This window comes from Protopterus annectens, chromosome 3.part0, assembly GCF_019279795.1.
Source record: "Protopterus annectens isolate FY-2018-M chromosome 3.part0, PAN1.0, whole genome shotgun sequence".
NCBI classification, from domain to species: domain Eukaryota; kingdom Metazoa; phylum Chordata; order Ceratodontiformes; family Protopteridae; genus Protopterus; species Protopterus annectens.
The window spans coordinates 506,441,871-506,455,645 of record NC_056731.1 but is presented as its reverse complement, the minus strand read 5'-3'; the positions used below and the strand labels follow the sequence as shown (position 1 = coordinate 506,455,645).

The following is a 13,775-nucleotide window of genomic DNA, read 5'->3' as shown; positions in this document are numbered from 1 at the left end:
CATTTCGGCACATATATCTGCTCTTTCTCCTATCTTTACCCATACCCTGTTAAAGCATTTTCTTAGGGGAGTCATTCACATTCAGACCACCCAAGAGGCAACCTACCCCTCCATGGGTCCTTAATTTTGTTCTGGAAAAACTGATTCTGCCTCCTTTTCCACTTGTAGTATCTGCCCATCTAAAGTTTCTAACTAGAAAACTGCCCTTCTGCTGGCTATCAACTCTGGTAGGAGAGTCTTCGAGCTGCATGCTGTTATGGCATGGAGCCATTCCTCATCTTCCACCCAGACAGTGTTTCCCTTAGAACTAACCCTTCTTTCATGCCCAAAGTGGTCACTGACACTTCTCTAAATCAGGCAATTCACCTTCTCACATTCTTTCCCAACCCCAGAGTCAAGGGGATAGAATATTTCATTCCTTGGATGTGCATAGGCAGCTCCTTTACTTTCTTGATAGAAATCCTTGAGAAAGTCTGACCATCTCTTTCTGACCTTTGCCCCTGACTCTATCTCAAAATGGATGTCCCATTGCATCTCATTTTTACATCCATCATGGCAAAATGTCGCCTGAGGCTGTCCGGTCACACTCCACTAGGGTTACTGCAACCTTTGCTGCCTTCCTGAAAGGAGTCCCTACCAAGGGTATTCTTGAAGCTGCCATCTGGTCATACGTCCATACCTTCACCAAACACTACCACTTAGCAGCCTTTTTCCAGGCCCAGAGCAGAATTTGCCACTGCCATCTTGCAGGGCATCTTCTCCCTAATTTTTTTCCACCCTCGTTTCAGCATTGGGAATCATCCCACAAGCCAGGACTGCAACAATGAAACACAAAGAACATAGTGCAGCTATGTACATATATATGCTATAGTGTATTCACAGTTGCAGTCTTGACTTTCCCTCCTTTCTTCCCTCTTAACCTAATAGGTAGTCTACTTATAACTTTTTCTCTTGCCAAGGAAATCCCTTTTGGCCTCTCTTCCTTTATAGATTCTCCTCTTCAGTTTCCTATTGCCCATTTATGGGATCCTACCTTTTAGGGGGCCAGAAACAAATTGATATCATGACGTCAGCTGCCTCCCTATATACCCAAGTGCATTGACGTCTGTTAGGATGTGCACCAGCTTTAAAGAGGAGGGGAATTTTTCTCTAATATTCCATCCGGCCAAGGACTTTCACGTCAGGAAATCCCACAAGTCAGGACTGAAACAATGACTACTGTAAACATGTTCTGTCACTTTCTTTTTATATGGCATATTTCCTTTTACTGGCAGTTTATCTATTACCAGTCTCCACAAAAAAATCATGACATTCTATTTTCTGATTACACCATTTGCTTCTTTTTTATAGCATTCATTTTTTCATTTTAGATTTTCCCATGGTTTTACATAATGTGTTATCATTACATTCTTGTACCGTACTTTATCTTTTCCTATGCCATCAGTTTTTATTTTCCACAAAAATAATTTTTCTTGGTAACATTTTATTTCTTCATACTTTATATTTATACAGATGTTATTTGTGTTTCACTGTTGCAATCATCACATTTGGGTTATCCCTGCCAGGGTAGCCCTCAGTCGGCCCGAATATCAGAGGCTTAGTATCCGTGCCAGTTGCTGTCGCTTCAGAACTGACATCAGGATGTCCTTCAAGGATGCATCTGCAGTCCTTACAAATGGGTTGTCCTGTCGTCAGGCAGCCCTTCGGTCGGCTGGATTCCAAAGTCTGGGTCTGGCTTCGGCTGGTGTCGCACTTCACCCGACGTCATAGCTGCAGTTACTCGGGTATAAAGGCATCAGCCGACGCCATCTTCCTCAGTCTTTCTTGCCGCGTGGCGCCCGAAGCAGAAGCTGTTCGCAAGTGCCGGTCGGTCAGATCCAGAGATTACTACTACCGAATACTACTTCGAAGACTTCTAAAAGCTAAGTACCCCGTTGGGGACTCTTTCTTGCCTCAGCCGATGTCAGAGAAAGTTAATAACTGTTTATCTTGTGGGAAACAAATACCTCATAAAGATTTCCACTCCTACTGTATACATTGCTTAGGCCCAGACCACGACGTAGCAGCTTGTCTAGCCTGCTCTTCTTTTAACCGACGGACGCTCAGACGTCGGTCGGAGTTTGCTGAACAAATTTTCGGCTCTGATTTTGCCTACATTATGCCGTCGGATCCTCCGACAACGCAAATTTCTAAAAAACGAAAAGAAAAGGACCGACACTCGCAGTCCGCGGTCTCGGCCGAAACCGCGAGTAAGCAAACCGCGAGTGTCTCGGTTTCGGCCGAAACCGAGCAAGCAGTTCTTTCTCCAGCTGAAACCATGCCTTCTACCGAGGCCTCTTCTAACCAGGTAGAATCTGCTTCTGAAAATCAGCCTTCTGTTGCGGTTTCCCAGGAATTATCAGACACAATTCCCCTGGATATTTCAACCCCTGCACGTGGAGCTGCTAGGCCTCCTGCAGCCATGTCTATTAAGGCCTTTGCCAGGGCTAAAGCAGCCAAAGCTTCAAAATCTGTGCCTGCCAAACCCCCCACACACAGGCCCAGCACTAGCTCTCATATGCTATCTTTGGCTGAGGATTTAATTTCTTTAATTCGTGGTTCCCAGCCCCATCCAGACAGGTCCTCTCTCCCTCCTCCAGAAAAGAGACCTAGAGCAGAGCCCCCTGAACCAGTATCCACTGATGGTTCCTCTGATGAATCAGAACATTCAGAACTTCCTGAGGCTCTTTATTCTCCTTACGAAGACTCTGATGCTGAAGAGTCCATTCCTTCAGCCTCTCCACCTGAGGAATTTTCCTTTGGGGAAACATTGCATGCTATGAGGGAACAGTTTCAGTGGCAGGGCCAAGATTTTTCAGACTCCAGAAAAAGGCTTGGAACCTTTCTACATTTGCCACAACATAGGCCTTTGGCTATCCCTCCAGTTCTTTCTGTTGTGGACGATGCATTTAATGATGCTTGCACTGCTCCTGATTCATTACCTCCGGCTCCTGCTAAGCCCGATAGGTTCTACAGGGTCCCGGACACTCACCATCATTTATACAAGGCTCCCTTTGCAGATCCAGAGACCATCGCCCAGGGCCCTAAAGCTGTAGCTGCTACTTCTACTAAAAACCCCCTCCCCTCGGAAAGGGAATCCAGGTCCTTAGAGAGATGGGGTAAAAAAGTTTGCACTTCTGCTACCTTGTCAGCTAGGGCTTTGAACTGCCAATTTCATATGATTCAATATCAAGAGTTTATGCTTGACCAGTTAACTAAAAAGCTTTCCTCTGAAGAATCTTTAGATAAGAAATATGTTCAGGAAATGGTACATAACATACAGCAGGTTAGTAACCATTCTTTAAAATGTGGCTATGATGCACTGGAGGCTTCCTTTAGATCAGCCATGACTGGCACAGTTATCAGGAGACATGCATGGTTGAAAGAACAGGCATTACCAGACCATGTCAAATCAAAGCTTTTGGATGCACCCATGGACAAGGTCAATTTATTTGGTTCCCCTGCTCAGCAGGTGCTAAAAAAGATGGAAGAAAAGGCAAAATCTGTACAAACGGTGAAAGATTTTTTACAGGTTCAACCTCCAAGGTTTAGCAGGAACTGGCCCTCCAAAAATTGGTCCTTTCCAGACTCCTCTAAGGCCCAGAGAGGCAGGAATAGGCATTCAAGAGGCAGAAACCAATCCAGGGGTGCCTACAGGGGACGCCAATGGCAAGGTAACAACCAGCGAGGCACAGACGCAGCCACCACCACTACAACAACTCAATCACAGTGACTTGACAGTGGCACCGCCTACCAGGGAACAACTAGAAGCACCCTTAGGCGGAAAACTAACATTATTCTCAAAAAACTGGCACTGCATAACAAGGGAAAATGGATTTTGCAAACTATAGACCAAGGTTACAGGTTCCATTTCCATACTCTACCAGGGAAGAGAGGAATGCCAAACCTACCACCTTCTCAAAGGACAGAAGCTCTGAAACAAATATCTCAGCTATTAAGAATGAGAGCTGTGGAAAGGGTACCACCTATGGAGCAAGGAAAGGCATTTTACTCCAGACTCTTCCTGGTACCAAGAAAAGAAAACAAATGGAGACCCATTCTAGACCTGTCCGCTTTAAACACATTCCTTATTGTTCCAAAATTCAAAATGCTGACCCTACAGCAGCTTCTTCCCATGCTGGGCAAGGAGTCTTGGCTGGTAACTCTAGATCTCAAGGAGGCATACCTGCACGTCCCCATAAGACCAATTTGCAGAAGATACCTCAGATTTCTTGCAGGATCAGAGCATTATCAATTTTCAGCATTGCCCTTTGGCTTATCTACTGCGCCCAGGGTGTTCACGAAATGCCTGGCATCAGTAATTGCTCATTGCAGGCTTCAGGGAATCCAAATTTATCCCTACCTGGACGACTGCCTGATACAAGCGGACAACAAAAACAAACTAGCAGAAGACTTACAAAGAGTCATTTACCTGCTGCAAGCCTTGGGATATACAGTCAATATAAAAAAGTCAAGGCTGATTCCATCCCAAAGAATAACCTTTCTGGGTGCAGAGCTGGACACATCAAAACAAATGGCATTCCTAACTGCAGAAAAGAAAGAACAACTACCTCTCTACTTCTTGGCATTAACAAAGCAGAACCACCTAACTGCAAGAAAAGTACTGCAAGCTTTAGGCTTCATGGCATCCTGCATAATTCTGGTCCCTCATGCCAGGCTGCATATGAGAAAGCTACAGTGGTACCTAAGGAATTTGTGGTCCCAACACAAGCACAGTCTAGAAACCAAAATTCCAATAATCCCATGCCTGAAACAAGAGTTCCTATGGTGGGCTCAGGCCTGTCAATCAAACACAGGATTACCCTTCTGCAACAGCCAACCAAGCCAAACCATCACGACAGATGCCTCAGACCTCGGTTGGGGAGCACACATGCAGGGCAAGTGCATACAAGGCTTATGGACTCAAGAACAGCTGCGCCTACACATAAATCTAAAGGAAATGCTGGCAGTAAAATTGGCAATCCAGTCATTCAGACCACTTCTCCAAGAAGGTCAGTTGATGATAAGGACAGACAACACCACAGTTATGTAGTACATCAACAAACAGGGGGGCACCCATTCATATCCTCTATGCCGGCTGGCACTGGATCTATGGGATGTGGCCCTGACCTACAACATTCAGTTACAAGCAATCTTTGTACCGGGAAAAGAAAACATTCTAGCAGACATATTAAGCAGAACAACCACAGATGCCCACGAATGGATGCTTCATCCGGACATCTTCAAAGCCATCACAAGGGAATGGGGATTACCACAAATAGACTTGTTTGCATCTCCGGTCAATCACCAGCTAAAGAAATTCTGCACGAGGACGTACCACCCACTAGCTTGGAAGGTGGATTCCCTCTCATTCAGTTGGAAAAACCTGGCAGCATACGCATTTCCACCACTTCCTTTGATGCACAAGGTGCTTCTGAAGATCAAAGAGGACCGTCCCAGGATCATTCTGATAGCTCCAGACTGGCCAAGACAACATTGGTACCCATTGCTGAGGAGCATGTCTCGGGAACAAACATGGACACTACCCCTGATCCCATTATTGCTAACACAGAACAATTACAACATCCTGCATCCAAACCTGAAAACACTGCAGCTAACTGCCTGGAACATTACATAACAGCAATTAACCCAAACTTATCCCAAAGGGTTAAAGACATAATCCTGGAGGCACGCAGACCTTCAACAAGAAAGAATTATGCTGCAAAATGGAAAAGATATTTCATTTGGAGTACTGCAAAGGGAGAAGATGTGACTCTAGTAAACATGGCCAACATCCTGGAGTACTTGGCAGAGCTCTTCCACTCAGGCCTGTCCTACTCTTCCATCAAGATACATGCATCAGCTATTTCAGCACAGTATAGCTTGGATCCTCCTGTCTTCTCTCATCCCTTGCTCAGACAATTTCTGAGAGGAATTAAAAATGTGAAACCTCCCAGGAAACCACCATTGCCAGCATGGGACTTGAACTTTGTGCTAGAGAAATTGACACTTCCTCCTTTCGAACCAGCAGCAACAGCAGAATTACAATACTTATCATGGAAGACTGCTTTCCTGCTGGCAATAACCTCAGCAAGAAGGGTCTCTGAACGACAGGCACTAATGGCAGTACAACCCTTCCTGATCTTCCATCAAGATAGAGTGTCTATGAGGACAAATCCTACATTTATGCCTAAGGTGGTATCAAGAGTGTCATTAAACCAGGCTATTCACCTACCTACATTCTTCCCAAACCCACAGAACAGGGGAGAAAGACTTTTGCATACCTTGGATGTACACAGGCAGTTACGCTACTACCTGGACAGGACTAAGTCGAATAGAAAAACTGACCAGCTTCTGGTAGCATATGCCACAGGAAAGGAAGGAAAGCCAATTTCGAAACAGACAATCTCCAAATGGATAGGAAATTGCATTAGATTTTGTTACTCCTACCATGGAAAGAAAACTCCAGAGAACATCAGGCCTCACTCCACAAGAGCTACAGCCACTACCACAGCTTTCTTACGAGGAGTGGCTACCAAGGACATTATAGAGGCTGCTACTTGGACCTCCGTGCATACATTTGCCAAGCATTACAATTTACCTTTATACTCTAGATCCCGAGCAGGTTTTGCCACTGCTGTTTTGCAAGGGATCCTAGCTACACCATAATCACTACTCTTCCTCCTCCCCTTGTTTAGCTATGGTATTCTACCCATTTGTAAGGACTGCAGATGCATCCTTGAAGGACATAGTACAGTTTTGTACCTACCATAAATGTAGATGTCCGAGAGGAATGCATCTGCAGTCAGGATTACCCACCCTCCTTCCCCTCTGAGGTACTCCTAGGGTATTTGCCAGCCTTCAGCTAGCTTGGGGGGATCTATTATGGTGTATTTGTTTGTATATATGTACATACATGCTTATTTTATGTGTTTGCTCTCTACTATTTGGAGTCATTGGCATTTATCCAAATTTAGCCTTCCAAAAAGAGCACCTGGCATCTGGGGCAAGAAACACTGAGGAAGATGGCGTCGGCTGATGCCTTTATACCCGAGTAACTGCAGCTATGACGTCGGGTGAAGTGCGACACCAGCCGAAGCCAGACCCAGACTTTGGAATCCGGCCAACTGAAGGGCTGCCTGACGACAGGACAACCCATTTGTAAGGACTGCAGATGCATTCCTCTCGGACATCTACATTTATGGTAGGTACAAAACTGTACTTTGTCAGTAGTATAAAGTAAGGCAGCCGATGCCATTAGATCAGACTTTCTTGCCGAGGAGCCCGAAGCAGAAGCAGTTCGCACGAGTGCCAGTCGGCTGCTACCTGAGTTTTCATTTTCCAAATTTAAGCTGAAGTCTTCTAAAGGTAAGTATCCCATTGGGGATCCTTTTTTCTTGCTCTAACCGATATCAGAAAAAGTTAACAATTGTCTCACCTGTGGAAAGCAAATACCACACCGAGACTCATTCTTACTGCGTCACTTGCTTAGGCCCAGACCACGATGTCCCTCACTGCCGTTTTTGTGCTTTATTCAATGCCAGAACTATACATCGTTGGGCCCTTATTGTAGCTAGATATTTTCGTTCACAGTCCTCGAATTCCAATATGGTTTTGGTAAGCCATCCGACAGCAGATCTTCCAAAAAAAACAAGGATAAAGACAGAGACAGACCGCACAGGTCCAAATCTTCCGACGATGCTTCCGTTAAGCTAGTCCTTTGATTACAAAACAGCACAGACCCTTGGCCATTCCTCCTGTCCTGGATGTTGTGGATGATGTTTTCATGGAAACCACTTTAACTCCTGACACCCTCCCTCCTGCTCCCAGGAAACCTGACCGGTATTATAGAGTCCCTGACTCACACAAATTTATTTTCAAAAATCCTACTGCTGACCCTGAGGTTATTTCTCCAGGGCCTAAAGGAATTAAAGCAACTTCTGCTAAGAATCCCATCCCCTCAGAAAGGGATTCCCTTGCATTACACATATGGGGTAAAATGTATATACCTCTGCTACTCTTGCTATTAGAGCACTAAATTTGCAGTTCCATATGCTAGAATTTCTGCAATACACCATGGAACTCCTCAAAGAAAAAATATCATCCTTTCCTGCTTGTGCAGAAAATAGAGTTACAAGAGTTAATACATTCTGCAAGTCAAGTAACTAAGCACACCTTACACTGTGGTTTTGATGCCCTAGAAACATCTTGCAGGGCAGCAGTCACTGGTTCTGTCCTTGGAAGGCATGCTTGGCTTAAGGAGCAGCCCTTGCCAGACTGTCAAATCCAAATTATTGGATGCACCCTTGCACAAAGACAACTTATTTTGCCACCAAGGCAGAAGAGGTCTTAAAAAAGATGGAAGAAAAAGCAAAATCTATGCAGTTAAGGATTTCCTTCAGGTTCAGCCACCCAGATTCAGTAGGCATTGACCCTCCAAGCACAGGTCCTTTCCTGCCCCCTCCAGGTCAGTTCATCTCAGAGCCCGGGGAACCCCCCCACAGACAACAGCCACAGGGAATGCAGAGATCAAAGCAATGGAGTTCCTCCACTTCAAAACCAGGGAGTGCTAAGCTACCCTCTCATGATAAGAACTCACAATGACTTTCCACTTCCACCTCCTCCGTCTGTCCCCCTGCACTTGCCCCTAGCCCCTAGGAGGAAAACTCTCCTTCCATGCAAGCACCAGGGCCACCATTACTAACAACCGCCGGGTCCTCAGCATAGTGTCCCAGGAATACAAATTTTCTTTCCACACTCTACCAACCCCAAAAGTGCTCACAGATCTTCCTCCAAACCAGTGGGCAGAGGCCAAAAAGCAAGTCTTTTCCCTGCTCTCTATGAGGGCAATAGAGCATGTCCTGCAGAACAAATAGGCCAAGGTTTCTACTCCAGGCTGTTCCTGATACCCAGAAAAGAGGGCACCTGGCGCCCCATCCTCGATATATCCATTCTAAACACTTTCCTGGTGATACCAAAATTCAAAATGCTCACCCTCCAGCTCACCCTCCAGCAACTACTACCTATGCTGTCCAAGAATGCTTGGTTAGCCACCCTAGGCTTAAGAGGCCTACCTTCACATCCCAATCAGGGAATCATGTAGGAAATATCTACATTTCAGGGCAGGATCTCTGCACTTTCAATTCTCTGTGCTTCCCTTTGGCTTATCTATTGCTCCCAGAGTTTTCACAAAATGTCTGGCTCCCACCATTGCTTTTTGCAGGCAAAGAAATATTCAAATTTACCCATACTTAGATGACTGCCTAATTCAGGCGGACAGCCAGGAAAAGCTGCTGCAGCACCTGGCTTTTATAAAGGCCCTACTGACCTTCCTAGGGTACACAGTCAACAAAAAGAAATCCAAAGTAGTACCCACCCAAAAGATTATATTCCTGGGAGCAAGCCTGGACACAGCATCCCAGATGGCATTCCTTACTCCAGAAAATCAAATTTATCTGACTGCTTATTTCTCTCAACTACCCACCAGACCCCAGTTATCCACAAGGAAAATCCTGCAAGCTCTGGGGTTCATGGCATCTTTCATTCTGTATGCCAGACTGCATATTGAAGAAACCTAAAAAGCCTTTGGTATCAACACTCTCAAGACTTGGAAACTCTTATACCTATGATACCTTGCCTAAGGAAAGATTTTCTATGGTGGGCAGCAGCATGCAACCACAACAAGGGGCTACCCTTCTCACCACCCCACACCCCCCCAGACCCTCACCACAGATGCATCAGACGATGCCTGGGGTGCACACCTAGACGGCAGATGCATACAGGGCCATTGGAGCCCACATCGAATACATCTGCACACCAAGCAAAAAGAGATGTTAGCTGTTCAGCACACATTGACAGCTTTCAGGCCCCTTCTCTCCCCAGGGGCTCTACTGATCAGAACAGACAACACCATTGTGATGTGGTATATCAACAAGGGAGGGACTCACTCCTACCCTCTATGCAGGCTCGCCATGACCCTTTGGCAAACAGCCTCAGCCATGCAACTACACCTGTTAGCACAATTCCTACCAGGCTCTTTAAACTGTCTGGCAGACAGCTTAAGCAAAGACATTCTGGACCTACACGAGTGGCAGCTAGACCAAAGAACATTCACTCTAATAACTCAGAAATGGGGCACACCAGAGGTCGATCTCTTTGCTTCCCACTCCAACCATCAGCTCAGCAAGTTCTGCACCAAGGGAGCCTTACTGCAGGGCCTGGAAAGTGGATGCCCTATCCTTCCAGTGGATCAACCTCTCGGTCTATGCTTTTGCCCCACTACCTCTCATTTCCAGGGTACTGCTCAAAATAAGGGAGGAAAAACCGAGGACAATTCTAATTGCTCCAGACTGGCCTCGCCAGCAATGGTACCCACTGCTGCGCAGCCTGTCCCCTCTGCCACCATGGCATCTCCCTCAGATCCCAACCCTCCTGACCCAGAGGGAAGAAAATGCATCCTCAATTATAGATGCTCAATTTGCAGCCTGGCTTATTCCCTGACTACTGAACAAGCTGCCAGTCTCAGTAAACAGGTTCTAGATGTTATACGTGAGGCCAGACACCCTAGCACTAGAAAGTCTTATGCTGACAAATGGAAAAGGTTCTGCACCTGGATCCAGGCTAAGGGAGCTGATATGGCACAGCCCACCCTACCTCTCATCATGGATTACCTAGCTGACCTACTACACAGTGGTCTCTCCTTTTCCTCAATTAAAATTCATGCCTCTGCTATCTGTGCTCATTTCAATACTGAGCAACCACTGTTCCTCACACCCTCATAGCAAACAGTTCCTAAGAGGGGCTAGCAACTTGAGGCCATCCAGAAGAGCACCTACCCCAGCTTGGGATCTAAACTTTGTGTTGGCAAAGCTCACCCTGCTCCCCTTTGAACCAGCAGCTTCAGCAGAGTTAAAGTTTCTTTCCTGGAAGACAGCCCTGCTTCTGGTCATCACGTCAGCCAGGAGAGTATCCGAGCTACATGCACCCATGGCTGTAGAGCCCTTCATCATCTTCCATGCTGACAGGGTTTCCCTCAGGACTAACCCATCCTTCATACCAAAAGTGGTGTCCAGTGTGGCTGTCAACCAATCCATTCATTTGCTCACCTTTTTCCCTAACCCACAAAGCAAGGGAGAAAGGATACTTGCTCTCTAGATGTGCACAGACAGCTCAAATTCTAACTAGACAGGACTAAATCATTCAGAAAGACTGATCAATTGTTAGTCAGCTTTGCTGCAGGAGCAGAGGGCAAAGCCATAACCAAGCAAACCATTTCCAAATGGATAGCACACTGCATCCATTTCTGCTACAAACAACACAGGAAACCTCTTCCTAAGGGGGTCAGGACTCATTCTACCAGAGCAGCCTCCACCTCTGCAGCTTTCCTTAGAGGAGTCCCCACCAGGGACATCCTGGAGGCTGCAACATGGACATCTGTGCACACATTCACCAAGCATTACCACCTGCCTATCTTTTCCAAATCCAGGGCAGGCTTTGCCACCGTAGTCTTGCAGGGCATCCTAGCCAGTCCCCAGTCTTCTTGACTGCCTCCACCCTTTTCATCAGCTTTGGGAATCAACCCAAGTGGGATGACTGCAACAGTGAAACATGAAGAACAGTACAGTTGTGTACACTTAACATAACTGTAGATGTTTGAGTGCATTCACTGTTGCAGTCCTGGTTTCCCACCCTCCATCCCCCTTCTCTCTCTCTCTGTCTTCTTACAGGGAATTTTTGGTATTTACTTTCTACTTGTGGTGTCTTTCCACCATAATCTTGCTCCATATTTGGGGGCTCCTGACAGTTGGGGCAAGAAAAACTGATGCAATGGCGTCTTCTGCCTGATTTTATACCACTGACAACCTGACGTCATTCCTGGAGTGACAGCAACTGACGTAGAAATACTAAGCCTCTGATATTCGGGCCGACTAAGGGCTACCCCTGACAGGATAACCCAAGTGTGATGACTGCAACAGTGAATACACTCGAACATCTACATTTATGGTAAGTGTACACAACTGTACTTTCTCTGATAACCTGGCCAAATGTGCTCCTGGCACAAGTTTCATTTATTTCTGTGTAATTTGCTCCTTCCTTTTTTCTGAAGATCCCACTTCCAATTATTTTATCTCCATTACAATATTCACTGCTTCTGATGTGGTTGGTTTATATTTTGATTTGAATTTTCAAGTAGTTGTTTTTTGGCAGTAAGTAGCATTAAATGTATCTAAGGCTTTACTATGTGTAGGCAATTCAGATCCTATATCCCAGTTCAAAAGACTAATTTCCTTATTTGAAATCATTTGCTTTCTCAATATTCCTAACAAAGGTATTCTGCAGGGAATTTTTAATCTGCCAACTTGTACCTGAGGAATAATTAATTCTCTGATGTTTACTGGAGTATAAAATACCTATGCAAACTCTTCCAAGCAAAATTTCTAAACCTTCTGGACTTTGTTGCTTTTCTAGTTTAATGTAATCCTCATGTCTAGTTATGTAACCCTTTTTTTGTACATGTAACTTCCCCCAGGCAGAATATAATTGAAGATTAATGACTGTGCTTCTTTTCTACAGGGTGATAAGGACTTCCCTCCAGCTGCAGCACAAGTGGCACACCAGAAGCCACATCCAGCTGTAGAGAAGCTCCCCACAGGATATCATATTAATCAGTGCATTCATCAGCCTCGCAAGTAAGGGGACTGCACAAGGCAAACCATGAAGTACCGACTACAGTGAAAAGTGTCAGAAACTCTACAAAGTATGGCTTGTCACACACAATCCTTTCCTGGGCCAATATCACTTGACTTAGTAATCAAAATCTCTTAGCAAATGGTTTCTAAAGGTTTGTATAAAATCTACTGCAGAAGTTGATTGAAAATAATTTTGTATGGTAGTAAGTAAAACTGAAGGAGTACTTTAGTAATGTAATGCTGTGTAGAAACATGAAATAGGAAGCTTTTTAAATGCCAAAACACTTTTTTATGAAAAAAAGAGTTCTGCCAAAGGTGTAAAGCTGTTGTTATTGTACAGTGGCAGTATCTAGCCTAACATATCTAATTTGTTTTTAAATGTAATCAGCGCATTTGCATTATTTAGACTGTTATTGTATAATTGGCTTACAGTTTGCATCTGTTTTGACAAAGGTAATATGTGGTGATGTAGTTGATCTCATGGCAATTTAAACCTTGAACAGTGTAAATGTGTATTTGGGAAGCAATAAATAGGGATTATGTTTTAAATAAAGTATTACAGATGTACTAAACTGTTGAATTTCTTGTATTATATACAGTTGTATTGTGTGCGTGGTTGTTATTTATAAATACACTGGGGTTTGATACTGTGAAATGCTTTTTGTATTATTTATGAGTATATTATCTGCATGGTTGACATTTATAAATCCTCAGGGGATTTAATACCATGAAATTCTTTTACGTGCCAGTTAGTCTGCTTTTAAAACTGTAACAAATTGAAATTAATTAATTAAACCTGTGTACTTTACCTATGCTATAAACATATCAGTTGCTGTTCTTTAGCATAGTGTTAGCAGATTCAGAAATGGCCATTCATTAAACTGTCTTTGTACAGACAAGTACTTGCCTTATAAGTAACCACGGTATACAGTATTTATTAGAAGGGTGAAAAGAGCTACTGTTGCATGTTCTCATCCAAGGTTTTTTTTTTTTGTCAGGCAGCATGATAAAGGCTACCACACTGTGGGAGTATTTTAGCCACCAGAT

The 13,775-nt window shown here is 44.6% G+C and overlaps 1 protein-coding gene across 1 annotated transcript in view; it reads left to right on the top strand.

Moving 5' to 3' along the window:
• LOC122796447 (death-associated protein 1-like) overlaps positions 1-13,300 on the top strand; it is a 427,796-nt gene extending 414,496 nt beyond the window's left edge. Inside the window, exon 3 of the mRNA XM_044064924.1 lies at positions 12,613-13,300. Within this exon, the coding sequence (XP_043920859.1) occupies positions 12,613-12,732 (120 nt within the window). The 3' untranslated portion in view covers positions 12,733-13,300. The remainder of the gene's footprint in view (positions 1-12,612) is intronic.
• The last annotated feature ends 475 nt before the right edge of the window (positions 13,301-13,775 follow it).